Here is a 25329-nt window from a genome sequence, read left to right as displayed (position 1 = left end):
TACCCTCGATGCAAGCCACTCAGCCCAACAAAAGGCGCAGCAATTGGTCGACCAACTTCCACCTCGCGCACAGCTGTGGGATAGAGAGTGGATACTGTAGCATTTTAAGCCGACACCTTACCTACGTAGGTAGAGAGCCGTACCCTTCAGAAAGGGCTCCTAAAGGGGAACGACGGGCACACAGTGACCCACGTAACCCGGCACAGCCTTGGACAAGAAAGACACGGCAACCGTGCCATTGATGAATCCCGGGATTGTGTCTTACTAATAGGGGCAGAAATCGATATCTCTACTTAGAATGCTTATCCTGCCGTATCGCGTATGGTAAGATAACTCTGACGGCTTTGGCCCCGCCTACGAAATTAAAAATCCCCTTTGCGCGTGCTCCCCTCTCACGTAGTTGTTTGTTAAGTTAACATAATTACGTCAAAAAAAGCGTCAGCCACATCGAAACGAAAATCTGCCGCGATAAGCATTCCAAGTAGAGCTATGGATTCCTGATAGGGGTTATATCCGTAGTCGTAGGATGACTCACCCGCATTTTTGCACCATCATAAAACCAACGATCCTACCACTATCAAACCATTTTCCATCCAAGATACGTTGTACCTTATAACCTCCGTATAATATTCCGTCGCGATAGCAATCTCTGTGGGTTGCTAAAAGGGGAAAAGGTGGTTTAAAAGGTCACTTAGGCAAATCTTTCGAAACTAATACCTCGTTACCTTCTGCTCAGCTTTCCTTGCGGATTGCAGTATAATTTTCCTAGTACAATGTACTTCCCAATAAGCTACTTAGCAAGGGTATCGTACTTAGGAGTCACGAATTATAACGACAACCTCTAAAATTGCTTTTATGACCAAATCTTCTAAATACCATCGTGTTTGGGTTCAAATGAAAGGTCTCGAAAATTAAGGTCGTAACGAATATGTTACTTCTCAATCGTAAAATGAGATTCCTAATTAACTATTTTATTTAATTAGGGATAGTAAGCTTAATTAACCTTATAGAGTGTCTACTCAAATATCTCAATTTCACAAATCAAATTTTGAACTTTACAGTGCAGGAACTAGCTTTTTGTCTATTATTATTGTGGTCAAAACGGATTCACACCGATTATTAACTGAACATTTTTAGCGACCAATTTTATTGTTTCATCTAATTCAATCGAAGTTGGGATTCTCATCCTTCAAAATATTTCTCTTATCATGTCAACAAGAATCCAACCTTATTTTTTGGATTTAGTACAGTGCCAAGTTTCGGGCTATAATACATTAGGGACAAAAATATATAAAAAAATATTATTTAAGGTTACTATACACCCTTAATGGTTTTTTTCTTGTCCCAAATTTAAAACTTTAAAAGGTGTATAAACGGTGTTATAGTTATAGTGATTTAACACCCGGTAGGGTGTAGCTCCCTTAAGGCAGTAGTTTTGTTCCCTAAAGGGAGTAGTTAACACTTTCAAGGGAGTATTGTAGAGCCTAACACTTTAAAGGGAGTATTGTAGAGCGCTTAAGGAAGTAGATTAGTACCCTAAAGTGAGTAGTTTAGTACTCTAAGGGAGTAGTTTAGCACTTTAAAGGTAGTATTGAAAGCCCTTAAGGCAGTAGTTTAGTACCCTACAAAGAGTAGTCTTGTACCTTAAAGGCGGTAGCTAAGAACCCTGAAGCGAGTAGTTTTATACCACTAACGGTGTAGTAAAGGAACCAAAACGAAGGACAAAAGCACCCCAAACAGTGTAAATAAACACCCTAAAATGAAAAAATGCAATTTAAAGTGTAGAATAACATACTTTATAAACCTGTTAAAATGTTAAATATGAGACCAGAAAAAACCCTTAAATGTCTGAAAATAATCCATTTTTTTAAGAGTGTACACTTAAAATATTCTGAAATGTTATATTAAGGGTCTAAAATATATAAAGGTATAAACGATTCCAATGTTTTAAAGTTCTTTAAATATTAGTAAATTGTTAAAATTTTAAATGTGTTTTGTAAATAAACCATTTTATTTGAAATACACGAACAATTTCTTTTTATACGAGGAATCTAGTTCTACAGAACCTGTAACGATTTGTTGACTGCCTTTGGTTGAGACCCCTATTGCAACCAACTCTCTCAAATTCGTTGACAAATTAATTACACTAATTCTGAAGTGATTAGGGTTATGCTTATAGGCTAAGGGTTATAATGAAGGATTCCGAATTTTCCAAAAGAAGACAATTTACTAAGAGCAATTAGAAGTTGTAACACACTAACTGAGAATAATGAAATATAAACACTCGCGAACAAAACAATAATAAAATAAAATATACTAAACGCGACACTAAAATACTAAGCTTATTAATGATACCATACTACTAAATTCCAAGGGTTAAATACAATATACGCTAGTGCACTGCGGTTAAGATTACCTTAAGGGTAATTAAAAACAAATGAACCAATATGGTCGTTAAATGGTTAACACTAATTTATATTCTGAAAGTCTCGGACTCATGAACTTCTAGAGCGCTGACGCGGAAACCGTCGGTACCTCAGAGAACGACTAACACAGCGTCACGAAGACACTGAGGCAAACTTAGCGGGACGAACCCGTTGCTCATTCCGGTACGTTAAAATAATTAGATCAACGTGAGTACTTATCTACATCGTCGTTAAGGAGGCTTGTTGCGGCAACAGCTCACGAACTTTCTTCTAGTTCATCTTCATTTGGAACTTAGCACTGGAGAGTACACAAGGCCGACTGAAGTCCGTAGCGTAACTTGCGTTGAACCATTTTAGAACAGGATATTTGGAGACTGACTGTCTTATGCCTAGCAGAGCTTTATATTCTTTGCTTCGAATGGCCTAGCTTCTTTTTTTGAGTACCCTCATTCACTCGCGCACAAAACTCACGTGACACGAGATTTCACAATGTAGGTAAACTTGGGTAAAACCCTCGAACGGAAAAATACCACCACGTCCGAAAATATACTAACGATATATACATGTATAAAAGGTATAGGTTTACATTAGATAGTTCAAGCTGGGTTTCGAAATCCTCCAAGCATAGCCCCTCACCGGAGTCTTAACAAAAAGGGGGACGGACCAGAGAGAGTGGAATGCGAGTGGAATGCCAGACCGGGCCCTTCCCAAAATAATCCCTTTCGGAGAAATAGGCCTAACAACAACTAATGGAGCCCTAAGTATTTAAAATAGCCAAAGATAAGATGTACCAAAACATTGGTTACAAACCGGTCGTGTTCACTTCGATTGCGGTGGTGCAGAAATAGTAAAGGTTAATTAGACTCCCTTTAAGGCTGGTATTCAATTTTCAAAAAGGCAAAAAATATTCCTTTCTGCAAAATAAGCTAGGCTTGCTGAGCTTCTTTTTACGTAGCTCATTCGTCACGAATTACGTAGAAGTTCCATTCTGTTTATGCTTAAAAACATGGTGCCTCGTCAAATTTACTCTTATGTCCAGGGGCCAGGGCTTTCCGTAAAACGTCATCAGTACGTCACCCGTCACATCAAAACAGCGAATTCCTGGATCGAGGGGTCCGAAATTCTTACAAATCCTTTACACTCTATAGAAACATGATTTTAGAAATCAACTTGAAAATCCCGAAGTCTGGACTAAAATCAGTTCGAAAATCTGGAAACCAATATTCGCAAATTTTAAAGTTGTCTTTGTGACCAAAGGCGAAATGGAGAACCACCGATTTTCATGTTTTGCGATCGACATGGGGCTTTCTCGTCTAAAGTAGATGCTAAACCTTTATGTCTCTCTCTGTCTCCAAAAAAGGAAAATGTTTCTCAAAATATCACGATTCCAAAAGTCGTTTTGCGCGGGTGGTTTGGGAGGATTTGGTCTTATTTCCGGTTACGGGTGCTGTTTGTTTCCAAAGTATTATCTGCATAAGCAGGACGTCACCAAACTTTACAGTAAACGATACATACCGGAAGTATAAAGAAACCAAGATGGAATCACGGATTCACAGGAAAACTTGGTCAATCATCAGAATCTTAGCAGAATCATGATTAGATTCCTTTAATTAGGAAAACCCACTTCATGGAAATCGAAGTAGAGGTATTAAAATTAGTTAATGCCTAGAGGGTAGACAATTTTTTGGTCAATAAGAAGGCATAATAACAAAATCTAGTACGATGTCTCCTCCACGAAACGTTTCATGGAAAATATAGAATTGGAGTTCCGACAGAAGATTCATCGAATAAAAAGATTAGTTTTCCAATGTTAAGGCGGAAGTAAGTGGTATTGTGTTTCTGGGAAAAATAAGAGATGGCGCTGAAACACGTCTCTTGCTGGTGTTGACAGAAAAATAGTTATATTTCAATTTCACGTGATTTAGTTAAACTCATTGTACTGTTAAAGTTAAAAGAACGTACTCGCTCTGAAATATTAGCTCGCGGAATAAAATGATACTTCACGCGTTACATTTCAATTTTACTATTTTTGAAGGAAGTCGCTCACTAAGACCGTAGCGACTTCGTGCGTCAGGTAGGCCAATTATTCAAAAATACGGTTTTAATTGAATATAAAATTAGTTCCTTGGGCTAGCCGTGCCATTTTCAACCGTAAACTAGATTTATGTCAAACCTATAGAGAGCAGTTTTAATTTAAAAAATCGGACCACTAGTTCAGATTTTTTCAAGGCCGCCAGTTTCCAAATACTATAGTTTGTAAAATATTTCAAATTAAATATTAAAAAGAAATTCGAATATAAATCTTCAATCATTGACTAGTTAAGGTTTTTAACAAAATTATGCAAAAAACCGAGGTTTAATATCCTAATTATTGTAAAATTAGGGAGTGTCGTAAGAACGTCTTATTTCTAGAGCTATGGCTGACTTCCCCCTTAAAGGATTTTGAAGCAATGAAAATTGTGAAAAGTGGCTACGTTTAGTCACGCCTAAAATATACAGGGTGTTTCAAATGTTATGCAATTTTGAGGAGTTGTAGGGGGTAAGTTGAGAAGTATACCTGTTGTTCCCCGTTTTCCTACGAATGCGTTAAAAGAGGGCCAAAGAGCTTCAAAGTGTGGCCTACTAACCCCTGGAAGTAAGCAAAACCAAGCAGCAGGGAAATGCGAACATTAAGGCATAGACTAAGAAAGGTTTCACAAGGACATTTCGCGCGCGAATTTAGGACCATGTAAAGTCTCAGCACGGGAGGGCGCCACGTATATCAAAATGCTGGTGCGAACCAAATTAGAAGGACTCAAATATTATTCTTATTAGCACGTGTTTTAGAAATCAGATGTGATACACGTGAGGTACTATATGGGTTTGAAAATAATATGCACGTGATCACCACTTTCTTAAAAATCCGCTGGGCGCGCGGCCGTTCGCACCATTAACGAAGTCGGGGGGTCTCGCACCGCCGGTTATACAGGAAAAAGCTAAGGGGGGTCACACGCGAAATGTCCTTGTGAAACCTTTCTTAGTCTATGATTAAGGTTTGGGTTCATGTGATAGGTAAAAAAAGACTTTGTAAACAAATAGAGGTAACCACGGAAAAATTTAAACTTAAACAGTATTTAAAGTCCCTGCTGCTTGGTTTTGCGCTTGTGGCAGCCTACTTCCAGGGGCTAGTAGGCCACACTTTGAAGCTGTCTGGCGCTCTTTAAACTCATCGTTGGAAAATGAAGAAAAAACAGGCATACTTCTCAACTCACCCCCTACAACTCCTCAAAATATTTGAAATATTAACCGGAGATAACCCATAGATATATTTCTAAGCTTTTTCAAAGACATAATTTCTATTCCGCTTTTATATTTGCTATGGTATGCTACTAATTTTATTGAAGTTAATTAATTAATTAACGAAACCGACATGGCCTTGAAGACCAATTGGAAAGAGCTTCTGCAGGATCGATTGAATTTTCACCACAAGAATAAATATTGTTTTTACACCCCCTCCCCTCATTAAATATATGTGTATGGTACAGGGGGATATGTCAATCATGACAAAAAAAGTGTCAAATTGAGACAAAATATTTTTCGTGTCGCTGCAAGGATATCATTAACTTTGACGTCTAGGGTCAAATAAAAATGATAGGTGTTTTGCATTTTTAGTTTCACATCGAAACATATTTCGAGTGAAACTATTCTTGTAACCGAAGTGTAGTTAGATTTTGTTGTTATTGGCGTCATAATTTGCAAACACCTTCGATAATTATCGATCGAGACCGCCTATCAATACCATTCCTTTTCTAAAATACTAACAAGGCATCTCAATACCCGCCAAGCCAAGTTCAATCAGTTAAAACTAATTAGTCACGATTTGTCGGTGCTTTTAATTGGACCCCTCCCGAAATTTGGCAAATTTTCAGGCACTCTGCGCAAGTGGCCTCGCGAAACTGCCCCGAAGAAATGTTTATTTTGTTTAAATCTTTTTTGTATTGTGGTTTTGGGTTCGCGTAAATATACTTCAGATATCCAGGTCAAAGCAGTGGCGTTGTCATGATTAAAGGTGCCTATTTTATGTTGAAATGTAAATCTTAAGTCCTGATTCGCAGTCCACACGTACTGACAAGAGCTAGTGCCATGTATAGTTGGTACTGGTTCGTGATTTCCGTGTAAGCATTTTCTCTGCCAGCCCTGAAAAGCTCTTGGTCACAATATCAATTTCATACCTAAAATTGGGCATTAGAAATTTACTTGACCGGTAAAACGATAAAAAAATGGTGCGTTATTATATTATTAGGAAAAGAAAATATCTTTCGATCGTGATAGCGATTTGGGCTTTAGGGGCCCGTAAATCTGGGTTATCTCGGTCCCTAAACTTGGGCACTTGATTTCTCGGCAACCACTGTGTGGAAGCAAATATAAACGATACGGTGATAAATGTGGTATGAAAATTATTCTGAATTGCAAGTGGTATAAAAATTATTCTGAATTGCGATACCTGTTTGGGCCCTTGGTTTATCAGCAGCCGCTGGGGCAGCAATTATAAGAGATACCATAAGTGGTAATACCAATTATGGAGATACGTTGATAAATGTGGTAGGAAAATTATTCTGAATTGAGATACCTGTTTGGGCCCTTAATTTATCAGGACCCACTAAGGCGACAAATATAAATGATTCATCAAAAGATAAGAATTTAAGTGCATTCTTAGTCCACAATTTGATTATGGGCAAATGGGCGTCCAGATATTTGATCATTAGTATACTTCTATGTGGATGTGCCACATATATTACGGCTTTTCTGACTTGTTTTATCTATTATAATCCAATCCAAATCTAATAATTTGATTAAGGAAAAAGCCCGTGAATAATTTCTAACGTTTTACGCTACCAGATGGGGTGTCCTGTGATTAAAATTTTTATCAAGACTATCAATTCAATCTCAATTTCACAATTTTAATCACCATTTCATTGTTTCAATCCCGGTTTATTCATTTTAATTCTGATTTAATCATTTAAATCCCGGTTTATTCATTTTAATTCTGATTTAATCATTTAAATCCCGGTTTATTCATTTTAATTCTGATTTAATCATTTAAATCCCGATTTAATCATATTAATCTCGATTTAAACGTCTAAAACCCGATTTAACCGTCTAAAACCCGATTTAAACGTCTAAGACCCGATTTAACCGTTTTAATCCGGATTTAATCGTCTTAATCCCGATTTAAACGAATATATTTTATTCTACGATATTAAAAATAAGATGTGTTACGTAACATTTTAGTGAACCCCCCACGTAACAATTCGTAACGCTTGCCAAAACCCCCCCTCCCCCCTACCACGTTACGTAATTTGTGAACAGCCCCTAGTATCGAAAATTATTTATTCTATCGGTAGTCTTGACAAAAATAATTTATTCCATTGGTACTCTTTAAAGAAATATTTATTCCATTGGTAGTCTGGACAAAACATATTTATTCCATTGGTAGTCTTGACACAAAATATTTATTCCATTGGTAGTCTTGATAAATAGTATTTATTCTATTGGTAGTCTTGAGAAAAAGTATTTGTTCCATTGGTAGTCTTGAGAAAAATCATTTATTCCATTTGTAGTCTTGACAAAAAAAAACATTTCCATTGGTACTCTTTAAAAAAATATTTATTCCATTGGTAGTATGGACAAAACATATTTATTCCATTGGTAGTCTTGACACAAAATATTTATTCCATTGGTAGTCTTGAGAGAAAGTATTTATTCCATTGGTAGTGTTGAGAAAAAGTACTCCATGAGAAAAATCATTTATTCCATTGGTAGTTTTGAGAAATATTATTTATTCCATTTTTAGTCTTGACAAAAAATATTTATTAATTTGGTAGTCTTAATGACGTGCATTTTAAAACCAAAAAAACACATGAAGTCTGCTTGGAGAGCCTCTAAGTTTTCTTCTTCGACCCCCGTTGATCATAGTAAAGTAAACCGACCTTTTCCAAAAAGAGGTCTCGTTCGCATCACCAGCGGATCCCCAACATTTATCACAATCGACCAAAGATGGCAGCACGAGCGCCGTTTTAGATTTTCCCCGATCGAAGAGAGAAAGAGAGAGGAGAGACAAATTCAGGATTCTCTGGAAGAGAGTTTAGACGAGAGAGGTAGATAGTTATTATTCTCACCCTCCCTCGGATTTAGGAGAGTTCTCCGTTGCCCCCCCCCCCGGAGCAGGCCCCCTTTCTCTCCCTTTCAGCCGCAACTTGATGAATTACGAGCCGCACGCGGCAAGCTCACGCGCCGGGAGTGATTCGTTCGCCACCGCGGAGGCAGCCAATCAGAAGCCTCCAGTCTCCTGGTGATGGTGCGCAGCTACGGTCTCGCACGCCCGCGTGACGGAGGAGCCAAGCCGACGCTTTTAGCACGCTACCGAGAGGCGCAAACTCTCCCCATCCTCTACTCTCCGCCAAGAGAGAGAGCGAGAGGGGCGATTTCTCCTTCGCCAAACGCGACAGACCTTGCACCCTTTTATCCGAGGCCAGAAACGTCGCACCCCTCGACACGAAAGGACTGCGGCGACGCTGCCTTCCACCGCGCTACCAACACGGGTAATGACTCTTTCCATTACCATCAACAATAGCAACGCTACTACAAGATCTCCACGGAGCAGTCCGCACGCGTTATAGCGGCGTCCTCGACTCTCGACTATACAATCGGTTGACGAGGCTTAACAATATCCGCCTTTTTATTTGGGGTGTCCGTAAAAACGCCGGCTACGAATCCCCAAAACTCGGCGGGAAATTTCGCGTCGCGTTGGAACAAAATTTGATAAAAACTTTCTCTAGCGCGGGTATTTAAAAAAGGCAGCGAAATAATTTACCGTCAAGGAAGTTCGGACGACGCTCCCCCGATGCGGTACGAGCCGTCTCCCGACCCCGCGGCTGCTGGTCAGGGCATGGCCTACCCTCCGTTCCTGATGCCGCACGTTCGGCCGCCGGATTTCAGCGTCAACTCGATCCTGACTCAGCCGCCGTATCTGTCGGCGTTCTCGTTCAACTCGGCGGTGGCGGCGGCCGGCTACGGACCCGCGTCGGCGCATTTCCCGAAGCCGCCGCCACCCGGCCCGCCGCACATCACCGCCGAGGACGTCTTGGCGCATCAGCAACACCTGAGACCGCTAAGAGCCTTCGAACCCGAAGACGACGGCGTTCGTGACGATCCCAAAGTTAACCTGGAGTGCAAGGATCTTTGGGAGAAGTTTCACGTCTTCGGCACCGAAATGGTCATCACCAAATCCGGCAGGTAGGAGCTCGATCTTGTTCAATTCGACGCTAATTTAGATTCTACTCCGCGATTTTAATTATTATTCAATATTAATTGTCTTTGTACAAACGTTAAATTAACCTATTAAATTGATTTTTTACACCACAAATTATTAATTTTATAAAGGATTTGTTTTAAATCTACGGGAAGGAAAATCTAGTATTAAAGTCCTAGATTTTATTAGGGATTTTTATTTAAATCTACGGCAAGGAAAATTAGTATTAAAGTCCTAGATTTTATTAGGGATTTTTATTTAAATCTACGGGAAGGAAAATCTAGTATTAAAGTCCTAGATTTTATATAAAGGATTTTTAATATAAAATCTATGGGAAAGTATTTTGCAAGTTCTAGATTTTATTAAGGTTTTTTTTTATATAAAGTCTATGGGAAGGAAAATCTAGGATATTGAATTCTTAAAGTCCTAGATTTTATTAAAGATTTTTTTATTTAAAGTCTATGAAAAGTAAAATACAATCATTTTGTATTTTTAAAATCCAAAATACTAGCATTTTGAATTTTTTAAATCCTTTATTTTATGAAAGGATTTCATTTACATAAAGTCTGTGAGAAATAAAATCTATAGGTTATATTTATGGATTTTGACTAAAATCTTTTCTAGAGTATCCAACCACTTTCCAAAATAAAATGTCTGGTACACTTTTTTTCAACATTGTAATTGGATTTTATTTAAAGTTGGGTCACTTATATTTTACCCGGTAATTTACGAAATAGGGCTTTAGGCGTTTTAATGTAAAAGTATAAAACCGTTGGAAGCACATATGTTATCGCGCGTAATGTAACTATAACAAAAATCGTGCAACACCTGAGAGCAAACTAAAATGGTGTAATATACTGTATTTGAGCTAAAATCCGTTTTAAAAGCGTATTATTAGAAGTATAGGTTGTGATTAGTTATATTTATAAATCTATCGATTGAATGGTCCGGAACCTGTATGTTGTTTACCCGCAACTTTCCACATTGGTTTACAATTAAACTTGATTTAACGTGAAAACCCCAACAGCTGCATCAAAATTTTACGGTTGATATTAATCAAAATTGGGCGTGAAAGTTTAACACGTACGCGTTTCAGCGACTCGCATTTTAAAGTCATAGCGGCCCTAATAATTATGAAAAGATTTACGAACCTCAACAATTTTATTTAAATGTGGCTGCAATCTAACCTTGCAATTTTAAATTGGAATATCAACTTCTGCGAAGGAGCGTAGATATTTAAATTACGAAGATGAATTTGGGAAATTTTAAGGGGACCCAAAATCATTCTAACTTTCTAAGGGCCTTATTATAAATATAATAGAGTAGTATCGCTCTGTAGCTTTGGGATATGGCCGCCATTTTTAGGGCAATTTTTTATTTATAGGAAAAAGCATGGGTGACGTCGACATACGTCACACCGATATTACTCTATATAAGCAGGATTCATACAGACCTGGAAATATCAGGGAAATTCCTTATTTTTTGGAAAATTCAGCGAAATTAGGGAAATTTATTAAGGTTCAGAAAGAATTAAAATTTACATAGTTTTTTACTTCGGTCATATACAATGATACGGAACCAATTTAATTTAAATGTCGATCATGAAATGAGTAAAGCTAAAATCATAGGTAATCTTAAAACCTGGAAATATCAGTAAAATCGGTTTCCCAATAATTGTATGAACCTTAAATAAGGACCCAAAAAATTAAAATTACGATCCACCTATAGGCAAAAATCTTGGCGCCATTACTGATATTTAAAATATATGGTTAACCAAATACAACTTCTTGTTTACGATTTATAGCTAATTTATTTCGAAGAATACATTTACGGCACCTTTATTTGTTTACGGGTTGAAAAATATAAAGCTTAAAAATGAAATAAGCGTTATCAGAAGTCAATAATAAACCACTTCTGGAGGGAAGTCTTAAAGTTGCTATAACCGCCATGTTAAAAAACGCGAACCACTGAGTTTTACCATAAACGATAAACGTAGGGCTCTGGAGATAAGATTAGTAATAGTCATTGATAAAGTACTGTATTTATCCACTGTGGCGACATCTCTATGCGTAAGAATTTGCTGTATGAATTGGTGCGGGTTCGAATCATTGCATAGAACTTAACATATTTTGTATCGAAAGAAAATTTACAACTTAAAAACAAGTAAAGAATTATCATTATAACCATGTTTATGTCACAAAAAAAATTTGAGAAATTTTAAGAAACCAAAATGGTACATTTTCAGTCTTGTCAGTACCAGGATTTGAACCCAGGACCTTCCCCGCTCGACAAAACCCTGCGCAATTAATCTCGCAATGTTACAATACGTAAATATCCTTTATAGTCATCCGCCACAGTGACCTATAGTACCCCTCTGTTGCGACTTTCTCTTATAATTGACTTCTGGTGCTATGAATTGGACCGCAGTTAATAAATTCAAAAACACTTTTCAAGTCTTATAAGTATGCTAGCCACGAAAGTGTTTACAAGCACTTCAATTCGATAGCGTACTTGCCAACTTCACAAGTATCTTAAGAAAAAAAAGGATCTCGAAAACTTTTCCTTTATTTATTGGAGAGTTTTTGACGTATTTGCAATAGAATGAAATATTTACAAACACTTGAATTTGATCACCAAATTGAAGCTTTTACGAAGTTGACACATTTATTATTTAAACATTTCTTACCTATTCACAACATTGACATTAAATTAACATTATCTTTAAGCATCCAAAATAACGAAAAAATTAAACGATTCCTTCTAAAGACAATAAAACCACGTATTTATGGGTTGGCCTTTATTAATAATAAAGGCTAACCCATAAATACGTGGTTTTATTGTCTTTACCACCTCGTAATAATTTAAGTAAATATTTTAAAACTTACTAACGTCACCGGTTTGTTAAAATAAAACAATAACGTATCAAATAACGCGCGGCGTTTTTAAACAGGCAATTTAATTTTTACTTCTAACGTATAGGCGTAGAATTTCCGTTTGCAATGGACCAGTGGTTTTTGAAACGCTTCGACGAAATTACGTAATGTTCCCTCGATAAATACGAATAAAAATTCATTCATATTTCAGTTATTTAGACAGAACATTTTAAACTATTTCAAACCTAAACAACGATATTATTTTCAAAATTAGGCTTCCGCGTTGAGTTTGCAAGTTCTCTCCCCACTGGTTTAAGGGGTTTTCCCTCGAGTTCTTTGGTTTCTCGTTTCGAATAAAACGTTTTAGAGGGTAACGGTAATAGCGTATAGGGAGCTGTTGACTCGCGTGGCATGAAGGGCTTACCACCACCCTCCTACGCATTGTAACCCGGCCAACTGAACTAATGGCTTTAAAAGTCGCTCGATGATTTAGGCCTAAGGTGGTGCCTTGGGTATTAGCCTAACTGATTATTATTATTATTATTATTTGGAGCTAGAGGTCGGCGTTTGAATAAGAAATTATATGATTGTTTATATTTATCCATAACCGAGAATTATTAAGAAATATTCGAAAAAATGGTTAATTTTGCATGTTAAATCGTTGTTTAATCGTATAATTTATTCGTATAAATCAAATAATACTAATTTTAATGATTAATTGAAATTTTTGCGGTTAATTAATTTGTTCCGCCGACCTCTATTGGCGCTCAGCGAAGTCGTACAAACGGTGCAATCCCTTAAACCTAATCGTATCACGTATTTTACATTAAATTAAATTTTAATTACAACTGCCTAGCCACGGTGTAGAGTATAGACAGGCCACGTGAACTTTCTCGCCTTGTCCGAAATCATGAAGCAATTAGGGGAAACTGAAAATGGCAAACCAGACCGTCGAAGCAATAGGCGCGTGTAGCGTATGTGTATATATCTTTTACAGTGGTACGACGAGAAGCGTGCGTTGCGGGAAAGCCCAATCCAGCGGGCGCGCATCGATTTCCACTTTGGCAAGAAGGTGGCCAAATTCTACGCCACTTTTCGCGTGCTAAAAGAAAAACAATATGGAAGCAATCACGCGAATATTTCTGGCCCTCTTTCACACTCCTACAGCTCGAGAAAACGATCGCAAATTTGATTTTCTGTAAGTGCTCTTTATTATAGACAGAAGAGTCACCAAAAAAGCACACGATTTTTTCCCGTAACTCTGGGTTAGAAAGATTCAGGCCTAAGACATTTTTTTTACTATTAGAATTTCATATTCTGTATACCTGATGCAATGAGAAATTAAGTACCTTAGTACGTGTATTAAAAAAGGGTAATGATATAGTTAATTTAGATTAATTAAAGGACAATTAAGTTTTTTGTCGTTTGGTGTGTTAAGTACAGTGCGGTAGAAACTGTGGATAATTAAGTATTGGCTCTATATTCAGTAGCGGCGCTAGGGTGTTAGGGTTAAAGGCCTAGGTTTTCTTCTGCCTGTCGCCCTTTAAATTAGGCCAACATGTTCAGCGGTTGGCCTACCACTAAATTAATTTAAAGGGGGATAGGCAGAACAAAACCTAGACCTTTAAGTATGCCAATTTAGGATGGGCTAGAAAAATAATTTAATTCGTTCTCAAAATAATCACTTCGTTTAATAATTTTCTTTATAATTTAAACAATTTATAAATTGTTTTCTCTTATTTAACAGGGTTCGTATAGAACCTGGATATCCTGGAAAACCTGGTAAAGTCTGGGATCTGTAAAATGGAGGGAAAACGTCAGGGATAAGTCAGGGATTTAAATAATTTCGTAGAAAGTCGGGGATAAGTCAGGGATTTTAGTTAGTCAACCAAACCACATATTAACAAATAATTTTTGACCTAAAATAATTAAAAAAAAGTCCAAAAATATAACCAAAAAGGTCAGGAATATTGGCAAAAATTGGTCAGGGATAACCTGGAAAAGTCAGGGATTTTAGATCAGAAATTTTCGTACGAACCCTGTTTAAAATATTTGGGCACCCTTGATAGGATTTGGTTGGGTCTCTTTTAAAATATTTAGGTAGGCCATATCATACCTTGCCTACACTTTGACAAAACCATTGAAAAATCCTTCTTAATATATCTTTTTAAATTTAAACAAAATAGTTTGGCAAAAATTGCAATATTTTTCGTTATTAATGACGGAATGTTTTGCGTTATCATAATTAAAATGTCTAAAGACGGATTGCCTGATATAAATTAATTGGATTTATAATGCGATTTTTATCAAATGTCACAAAAAAGATAATTTAAACAACCTATACTTTAATTTTTAAAATGTACTATATACCAAAGCAAAGTTACTAATAATAATGAAATTTAATTAACATTAATTTGAAGCTAAGCAAATGCATGGTTGACAATACCGTATTTTTAATGTAACTCAAATCGGGTACTTCGTGGCTGTTCGAAATTTAACTACTTAAAAGTTAAAGCTTGTACCACGACAAAGGCGTATCTTCAAATACCAATTATTTGTCAGGAAAATAAATATTTTATTCTAAATTCTATCCTATTTTCTTAAAAATCGAAACAAAAAATCAGTAAATGTTTTAGTAACCGTAATTTTTTTTTATATCTGGACTGTTTTTGGGTGATATCATAAAATTATCCTTCCCCAGAACCACTCAAAATTATTATTATTATTATTTAGCAGAATTTAATTATCTCTTCAAAAATAAGATAAAATTAATTCGGTAAAATCGGGAGAGAAGCTAATATTCAAATTTTATTTTTCATAACTCGATTTTAATTATTATTTATTTAATGTAATACGTTTGAAATGAAGGTTACGATATTTGCATTTCATTTAAAAAAATTAAAATACTCAAAATGTTTTTAAATAAAACGCAAATTTATATCATGAAGTTTCCAATTTTATTCAATTCTAACTGAAGTTTTAACCACGATGATTTCTTAATTAAAATTATGATGCCGGAATAGTTAGTATCAGCTTTTGGCATCTTGGGTGAAAACTCTTTCTCCGCGTTGAGTTTTCAAGTTCTCACCCCCACTAGTTTAAGGTGTTTCACCCGAGTTCTTCGGTTTTCCCTTTCCATAAAACTTGCTGAAGTTAACGGTAATAGTTAGTGTAGGTAGCTGTTGACTCGCGTGGAATTATAATGCCGATGCTTGAATTATTGATATTAAAAGTAGCTGGATTACTATGGTCTAAGGTGGATAGGTGGTGACTTGATTACTATTATATTACCTGATTATTAATATATTACCTGATTATTAATATATTACCTGATTATTGTTATATTACCTGATTATTATTATATTACCTGATTATTATTATTATATTACCTGATTATTATTATATTACATGATTATTATTATATTACCTGATTATCATTATATTACCTGATTATTATTATATTACCTGATTATATTTAATACAAGTAAAATTTAATTAAAATCATGGGATGTATTTGATTAAGTTTAAAACATTCGCTTTTTGAATAAGTTTACAGTAGTTTAAGTTTCTGATAATTCTACATTTTGATATGATTGAATATTTTTGTTAATTTCTAATTTGTTTGGTAGGCGCATGTTCCCGGCGTACAAAGTGCGAGTGACGGGTCTGGACAAGAAGTCCAAGTACATTCTGCTGATGGACATCGTGGCGGCGGACGACTGCCGCTACAAGTTCCACAACAGCCGCTGGGTGGTGGCCGGCAAGGCGGACCCGGAAATGCCCAAGCGCATGTACATCCACCCGGACTCGCCCAGCACCGGCGAACAGTGGATGCAGAAGGTCGTCTCTTTCCACAAACTCAAACTCACCAACAACATCTCCGACAAGCACGGATTCGTAAGTTAAATCATTTTGCGTTAGGCTTTATTTTTAAGTCTCCCCCAAAACCAAACGAGCCCAGTAATCGGTTTAACAAATAGACGCGTTGTAACGCGATTCGCAATCGGCGAATTGTTTACGTACTAATGTCTTTATCATAAACACGAAAGCGAAACATATCAGTTGGCGAATATACGGAAGGCCAACCCCGGCGAAAAACACGCGCGTCGATTAGGGTGTCTTCGGGGAAAAAAAATCTTTCCCTGGGAAAAGAAGGAATATCCGCTAATAAGTCGACTTCTCTTCCAACATGACGCGAGTCTCTCTTCAAAGTCCTCGATCGCTGCTGGTGTAGGCGCCGGAGTTCTCAAAACATACACCATCTTCTAGGGAGAGTATCCATCGCGCTGGAAGGACCGGGGGACGGCGAGGGGGGTGTATCGCGTCTATAAACTAGCCAAAAGGTACCTCCTCCCTTAAACTGTGACCTTGTGGCATCTCATGGCGCCAGAGTGGCACGCGTTAGAACAAAAGGAGTTGATCAGTCTAGCGGCTCCCAGCAGGTGGGCCCTCCCCGCGCCGCACGATCTCCGCCTATCGTCCAACCGGACACCGCGGCTGGAAGCGACGCCTGGGTACGGTCTGCGGGGTTGCTAACGAACCGTGGACTCCCGCGGTACCCTCCGACGAGGGGGCAACGGATGGGTTTTCGCCATTTCGCGAGAAGAGGATCTCGGGACCTCCGCGAGTGACCCGAGTCGACATTCAGGCCCTAAATATCCGGGACGCGTTGTGCCCCGAGAGCGATGCTACGGAGACTACTATTCCTGTCATTGCTTGCCCCGGGGCCACGCTACTTCGCCTTGTCAGCGATCGAGAAACCCCACCCCCTTCTACTCTCTACCAAAAGTTTCTCATTTTCCAAAAAGTGGCCACTGAAGAAACAAGATGGCGCGTTAAAAAGGAGTACGCGCTTCCATATTTATGACGGATTGACGTATTTCACAGTGTTTATTACTTTTGATGGTTTAGAGTCAAACCAAGCCCAGGCGTCAAAACCAACTTCAGGGTTGGCCAAAAAAATGTAATTTTTTCGGGAAAAAACTAAAAATCCGATTTTTTGATAATAACCAAGTTTTTCAAATTCACAAATCGGCGCCTTTTTAACCGCATTTATGTACGAAATTGACCGATGTGAGTCGTCAAATTTCTATGTTTAGTAAAACGATACGTTTGTTTCTACATATAAATAAAAATTACACTTTGAACTCTTATCCCTCACTCTGAAATGAGACTAAACACATAGCGAACAACTTCAAATTTAATAAAATTCAATTTGGATAGTTGTAAATATAAATACTGCTGTATATACTGTTACAACCTGTAAGTATTGCTTTGAAATTAAACTAGTACTGCAAAATCCAGTTCAACATGTGTCGCCAACTTCATTTAATTTTTAATTTTTTAATTTGATAATTACCGTGATTTTTTCGTCGTATAATTATCGATAATTATCAACCAACCTTGCGTGACTTCATATTTTTAAATTAAATTAAATTTAATATACTGAGACATTTTAAGTTAACCTTTAATAAAATTAGTTTATTTTCAATAGACTGTAATAAATATTAATATTTAATTTCAAAAATATTTGTATTTTTAGATTTGAATTTAATCCGTTTAAAAATCGGTTATTTAGTGGTGAAATCTTCGATGTAGAATTTACAAGACCCATGTCGAAAGACTCACGGGTTGGGATTTTCACTGCATGACCGGTAACAACATTTAACCGGGGGGTTAAAACTTCACCATCGCCCATCCCCCCCATCTCGTGAAAATGGAAATAAGGTTTTTTTTGTTCGCTCGTATATTTTGTGGAAAAGACATAACGCAACTTAATTGGCTGATTAAAGAAGGAGCCATAGTACTACGAACGTAAAATAAACGGGGAGGCAAATAGGCCCCTTTGAGGTTTTTTTTTGGCGGGAACAGTCCCGAAAGTAGAAGAGGGGGGGATGAAGAATCACCATAAAGGAAAATCCCATTCAGTCTCGTACATAAACGCGCGGAATGGGCCTAAATCCAGGCCTATTCGAATAAAAAACATTCCACGAGCGATTTCGAATGTCGCAATAAACATTGATGACCGCGCGTCATTCTTACCCGGATAATACCATAAAGATAAACGCATTAGAGACTTCCCGGGGATATTTTTCCCTCGTACAGAACGGTATTCCCAACCAGTGGGGTTTTTTAAAAGATATTTATAATTTTTTTGGCAAATTTCGAGCTGTTTGGTAGTTATGTAATGCAAAGGATGATAAAATTAGCGAATTAGTAGATTAGTCCATTACAAAAAGGGATAAAAAAGCTAAACCCTAAACAAATTTGAAGAAAATTTAAAAACTTACATAGCTCGGACCAATAGGTCTTCGAGTGAAAAACTAAAGATTCGCGTCTTTTGTTTACTCGAAGACTATTGGTCCGAGCTATGTAAGTTTTTAAATTTTCTTCAAATTTGCTTAGGGTTTAGCTTTTTTATCCCTTTTTGTAATGGACTAATCTACTAATTCGCTAATTTTAGTTATTTATAGACAGATTACCAGTAATACGCTTCAATGCTCGATGAAGATTGTTTCACCATTTTATTAAGATTTTAATTAACTTACAGATTTTATATTTCAATGTCCGAGAAAGATTAATTAAACATTTTATTAAGATTTTATTTAATTGTAAAATTTTATATTTCAATTTCCAAGAAAGATTAATTACACGTTTTATTAAGATTTTAATTAATTACCATATTTTATATTTCAATGCCTGAGAAAGATTAATTACACATTTTATTAAGATTTTAATTAATTGCCATATTTTATATTTCAATGCCCAAGAAAGATTAATTACACGTTTGATTAAGATTTTAATTAATTACCCTATTTTATATTTCAATGCCCGAGAAAGATTAATTACACATTTTATTAAGATTTTAATTGCCAGATTTTATATTTCAATGTCCGAGAAAGATTAATTAATAATTTTATTAAGATTTTAATTGCCAGATTTTATATTTCAATGTCCGAGAAAGATTAATTAATAATTTTATTAAGATTTTAATTGCCAGATTTTATATTTCAATGTCCGAGAAAGATTAATTAAACATTTTATTAAGATTTTATTTAATTGTAAAATTTTATATTTCAATTTCCAAGAAAGATTAATTACACGTTTTATTAAGATTTTAATTAATTACCATATTTTATATTTCAATGCCCGAGAAAGATTAATTACACATTTTATTAAGATTTTCATTAATCATAAAATTTTATATTTCAATGCACAAGAAAGATTAATTACACATTTTAGTAAGATTTTAATTAATTGCCATATTTTATATTTCAATGCCCAAGAAAGATTAATTACACGTTTGATTAAGATTTTAATTAATTACCCTATTTTATATTTCAATGCCCGAGAAAGATTAATTACACATTTTATTAAGATTTTAATTGCCAGATTTTATATTTCAATGTCCGAGAAAGATTAATTAATAATTTTATTAAGATTTTAATTGCCAGATTTTATATTTCAATGTCCGAGAAAGATTAATTAAACATTTTATTAAGATTTTATTTAATTGTAAAATTTTATATTTCAATTTCCAAGAAAGATTAATTACACGTTTTATTAAGATTTTAATTAATTACCATATTTTATATTTCAATGCCCGAGAAAGATTAATTACACATTTTATTAAGATTTTCATTAATCATAAAATTTTATATTTCAATGCACAAGAAAGATTAATTAAACATTTTATTAAGGTTTTAATTAATTGTCAAACTTGGTTCATAGTTTAATTTATCACTTTAATAATTTAAGCTCTTTACCTTCGCCTTAGTTATAAACATTACTGATTTATAGACACATAATAACTAATATGTATAAAGATTAATTGAACGTATTATTTAGGATCAAAACCTTTGCCTTAAATATTAGCATTACTTGTTTGTAAAAACATGATTTCAAAGAAAGATTAATTGGCCTTTAAGATTTTAATTAATTGTCAAACTTGGCTCAAAGTTTAATTATAAAAAATTTACCATTTAAATTTAAAGGTTAAAAAAACTGTTATTTTTAAAGAAAAACGCACCCGAATAGTTTAGAATTTGGTACAAATGTTACCTTTTAACATTTTGAAACTCGAATCGAATATTTAAATGGAGGCAGAAAGTGTATGTATAACTTAACGCATTATCTAGACAAGTTTTTATACTTCAAACCTTCTCACCTTTTGGACTGACATAATTTCGCAGCAGATGCATCGGGAAAAAAATTTACATTACTCACCAATATTATTGCAAGTGTGATTTTTAGTCATTTAAATTTCATCGATAGGGTCGTATTTCAACTGATAAAATAATTGAAAAAAAGACGAAATCTATACGAAAACACTTCACGAGTGTTTGGGGTTTATCAAAATTTCAACTTTTCCCAGAATATTAATTCAAACGGAATCTAGAGGCGAAAGCTTTCTGGAATTTTTCATTTTGATTACGTTCTTTGTGTTGAAAGATAAATTTTGTAGTTCCAAAATAAACATACTTTTTTGAACACCCTTATGTAGAAGATTTTTATTCATTAAAAAAATCTGTATAACACCAGAAGTATACAATACATTCATAAGTTTCAAGGCTAGGTTTCCTTAGCACGATTTGATAGGCCAGTCATTTAAATTCAAATTGAACACCCGACTAAAATAATCTTTGATTTTTAAAAGTTCCATTTAATGTTTGCCTATTTTTATGCATTTCTTCTGATTATTTTCGTTTTTTATGTTTAATTTCACGGATTTCTTAAAGGCCTAGGTTTTTTTTCTGCCTGTTCCCCTTTAAATTAACTTAGAACCTTTTTTTGAAATTTTATTGATTTTAAATTTGTTTTTCTAAATGTACACCAGATATCTATATCGAATAACTGTTGAAAATTTACTGTGAATTTATAAACCATTTTGGCTTCTGTAATTGTTTCAAGCGTAGGAAGATGGTTACTTCTAAAGAAATATTATATACTTCTGATAATCTAAAAAATTATTAAGTATTTTGTTTCGTGGCAAAACCATTTATATAATAAATATAATGAAGCCATCACGCGAAACGGCCAGGGAAACAAATTCACGTTTTAAATGGTAAAACAGAAAAGAACTTGAGGTCGTTTATTGTAATAACTATATAAATATATATAACTATATATATACACGTGTGAAGGTTTTACGTAAAATACGCTCAAAAACAACAGATTTGCATATTTATATCTGTATGAATAGAATTATACTCCTTCTCACGTATAGCTATCTACTTAACGACTTTAGCAAAACACAAACCCGACATTTCAATTTAACTTCTATTACAAAGATAAAAAAGGGGGTTAAATTTGCCTATTTTAACAGTCCATTTACTAAATTGACTTCTTTAGATTTGTATAAAGTTTTTAATTTAGAATAAGCGCCGGGAATAGTCGAAGAAATAAGGGGCTCAAACCCCCAGTTGGAATCCCCCGCCATGTCGGATCTCGCCCTTTGTACTTCATTTTCCCATCAATTAATTTCGCTCTTGGAGGGATAATTCCACTATCTGCCGCTTGGGGGCTCCGCGTATACCTCTATAAATAATCTACGCCTCAAGCTTAATTTACCCCAGTGTATTATAAAACGGGGGAGGGGGGGCACCCCTTTCCTTTAGTCCGCCTTGTTAACCCCGAGTTTATCGCAATTCCGTTAAATTCCATAATTGGTAGCTTGGCGGTGGAGACGTGGAGTTGCGGTAGACGTCTGGGTCGCTTCAGCATATCAGCTTCATTTTTCGTAGCGAGCCACTATGCTGGCGGAATTAATAAGTAGACTAATTCATCTTCTTTTATATAAAAATAATAATAAATATAAAGTGCAAGTTGGCGGTACATCGGAGGTGAAGGGTTGTTATAGGCGTAAACAGCTTTTATTTTGATAAATATTTTAGCCTTCGTAAAGGTGCTACGTAATTATGGAAGTTGTCGTCTGCTAGCGTAGTCTGCTCGCCCATTACGTCCATATATTGTGACGCTGAAACGATTACCAGAAGTAAATAATGGGATAAAGTCTTTAACTGACCTTATATTGTAGTATCCAATGAAGTTGGGTAACGCGTTAATAAACTAGCCGTTTATATTAAATAAACTAGCTTTTCTAAGTGGTTTTTAGTTCGAATTAGAGGGGCCTATTTGATTGTAGCAAATAACCGATTATTTTAGTTAGATTAGTTTTAATACATGTAAAATAATTACTCATAAGTGTGCCAGAAATAAATTTTTATCATAATGAGACCTTGTTTCAAGGATATGACGTAATTGACGTCACTTCCCGGTCGATAACGGTTTTATCGTCATCAAAACTAGTTCTGGCGGGGAGGGTAGGAAGTTAAAATCAATTTTACGCGACGTTAGTCCGTATTTTCTTTGGTGGCTATGAAACATTAAGGTCTCATTTAAATTTTTAATACAGAGATGTTAAACAGAGGCACACTTATGAGTAATTATGTTACATATGGTTTTAATTTAATTTATTGTGATGTATTTCAACACGTACTAGTTCATATTCGCCTAATTAAAGCACTAAACGTTTTGATAAAATCGCTGTAAACAGGTCTTGGGTCACTGAAACGAAATATTGAAAAATTAGGACTACACGTTAGCCAATCCGATTCTTTCTCACCCTATTTACTTTTGCTCTTACGTCGTAGATACTTAAATAATGGGAAGTTGTACAGAGGCGGGTGAATTAAAATAAACTTAGTAACTTTAGCCTTGTCTCGGGCCGCCTACATTTTGGAAAGATTCGTGGGCCCCGGTCCGTTAGGCTTGAGCCTAATCACCGTAGTGGTTAATCCACAACCGCTTCTGCAGTAGATTACTAACCGTGGTCCAAGGTGGTACAGCCGGACTACGACCCGGGAGCCTAATGGTAAGAGCCTTAATCTGCGAGTTGATTGGTAAATTACCTCAACCCTTTTTTAATATAACTAAAATATAGGAACCATGTTACTATACTTGTACAAGATCGACCAATTCAATTGTACGCCACTGTTCTTCTATTATCACGGACTAACATTGTCCAATTTCAAAAATTTTCTAAAACACTTGTAGAAGTATTAACAACGCGTGCGTCAAGGCTGCCTTTTTGTACCTATAGGTTTTTAAAATGTGCCGATATCCAAGCTGCATAAAGCTGTAAAAAGAGCATCAGGCCTTAACATTCATTAGACTCGCAGTAGGCCTTAACACTCATTACATTCGCATCAGGCCTTAACACGAGTTTCTTTACACTCGCAGTAAGCCTTAACACTCGTTACAATCGCATCAGACCTTAACACTCATTACACTCGCATCAGGCCTTAACACTCATTACACTCGCATCAGGCCTTAACACTCATTACACTCGCATCAGGCCTTAACACTCATTACACTCGCATCAGGCCTTAACACTCATTAGACTCGCATCAGGCCTTAACCCTCGTTACACTTACACTCTCATGAGGCCTTAACCCTCGTTACACTTACACTCGCATGAGGCCTTAACCCTCGTATCAGACCTTAACACTCGTTACACTCGTATCAAAGCGCGTAACCCCATCATTCCTATTTTACGGAATTATTTTTAAAAAAATGATAGCAAAATATGTGCCATCTTTGAACGCGCGTACAGCTGCTCCTACGAGAGTCTTGACACTTTTTCCCCCGTTTCTAAAGTCCGTTAGAGTGGTTATCTTCGCCCGTCGTACCGTCGTAGCTGGGACAGATGTTGGACAAAAATGACGATGATAATTCCCCGCATTAATAGTCTTCGTTATGTACACACGATATCCGTCCCCTCGTCGCTACGCACGTCGTCGTGTGCACGCCTACCTTTTTAGCCAAGATAAACACTCGCTTTTATCCAAATATTCCCAACTCATCTCGTACAAAGGCTGCGTTGATAATTTTACTCAGTCATTCTTATTTCGAAGAGACATTTTTAGCCAGCGAAGGTCGAATATTGAATTTGTACAATCACGCGCCGGTTTATTGAAACGCATATATTTATATTGATCTAAATGACGACTTTAATAGAGTGGTAGCACTCCGTAGCTTTGGTCATGGCTGCCATTTTGGGAGTAATTTTTTATCTACAGGAAAGAGCATGGGTGACGTACTAAGAACAGTGCCATAACTCTATAATAGTCGATTAATATTAAATTAATATGTTTTTATGAAACTGTTTATAAGAAATTAATTTATTTTCGAGAAATTATTATATTTTCAAGAAATTAATATATTTTCGAGAAATTATTATATTTTCAAGAAATTAATATATTTTCGAGAAATTATTATATTTTCAAGAAATTAATATATTTTCGAGAAATTATTATATTTTCAAGAAATTAATATATTTGTAAGAAAAAAATATATTTAAAAATAATAATATATTTTTAAGATATTAATATATTTTCAAGAAATTAATTTATTTTTAAGAAATTAATAAGTTCTTAAGAAATTAATATTTTGTAGATATTAATTTGTTCTTAAGAAATTAATATTTTGTAGATATTAATATGTTCTTAAGAAATTAATATTTTGTAGATATTAATATGTTCTTAAGAAATTAATATTTTGTAGATATTAATGTTTGTAGAAATTAATGTTTGTAGAAATTAATGTTTGTAGATATACTGTTTGTAGAAATTACTGTTTGTAGAAATTAATGTTTGTAGAAATTAATGTTTGTAGAAATTTATATTTTGTAGAAATTAATTTTAATTTGTTTTAAGAAATTAATTTTAATATCTTTTAA

At 35.4% G+C, this 25329-nt stretch overlaps 1 protein-coding gene across 5 annotated transcripts in view; it reads left to right on the top strand.

Annotated features, from left to right (window-relative positions):
- The first annotated feature begins 8882 nt into the window (after nt 1–8882).
- LOC149922992 (uncharacterized) overlaps nt 8883–25329 on the top strand; it is a 41950-nt gene continuing 25503 nt past the window's right edge. For 3 of the 5 annotated variants that reach the window (XM_090163278.1, XM_090163279.1, XM_090163277.1), the window contains exons 1-2: nt 8883–9701; nt 16220–16487. In XM_090163278.1, the coding sequence (XP_090019404.1) occupies nt 9310–9701; nt 16220–16487 (660 nt within the window). In that variant the 5' untranslated portion in view covers nt 8883–9309. Of the gene's footprint in view, nt 9702–13465; nt 13789–15335; nt 15459–16219; nt 16488–25329 lie in introns of those variants that run through there. The other 2 variants (XM_090163280.1, XM_090163281.1) reach the window with 2 other exon arrangements.

The sequence above is a fragment of the Leiobunum rupestre genome, chromosome 11 (genome assembly GCF_980474605.1).
Source record: "Leiobunum rupestre chromosome 11, qqLeiRupe1.1.hap1, whole genome shotgun sequence".
In the NCBI taxonomy this organism is placed as follows: Eukaryota; Metazoa; Arthropoda; class Arachnida; order Opiliones; family Sclerosomatidae; genus Leiobunum; species Leiobunum rupestre.
The sequence above is the reverse complement of the archived record's forward strand: the minus strand, read 5'-3'. Positions and strand labels throughout refer to the sequence as shown.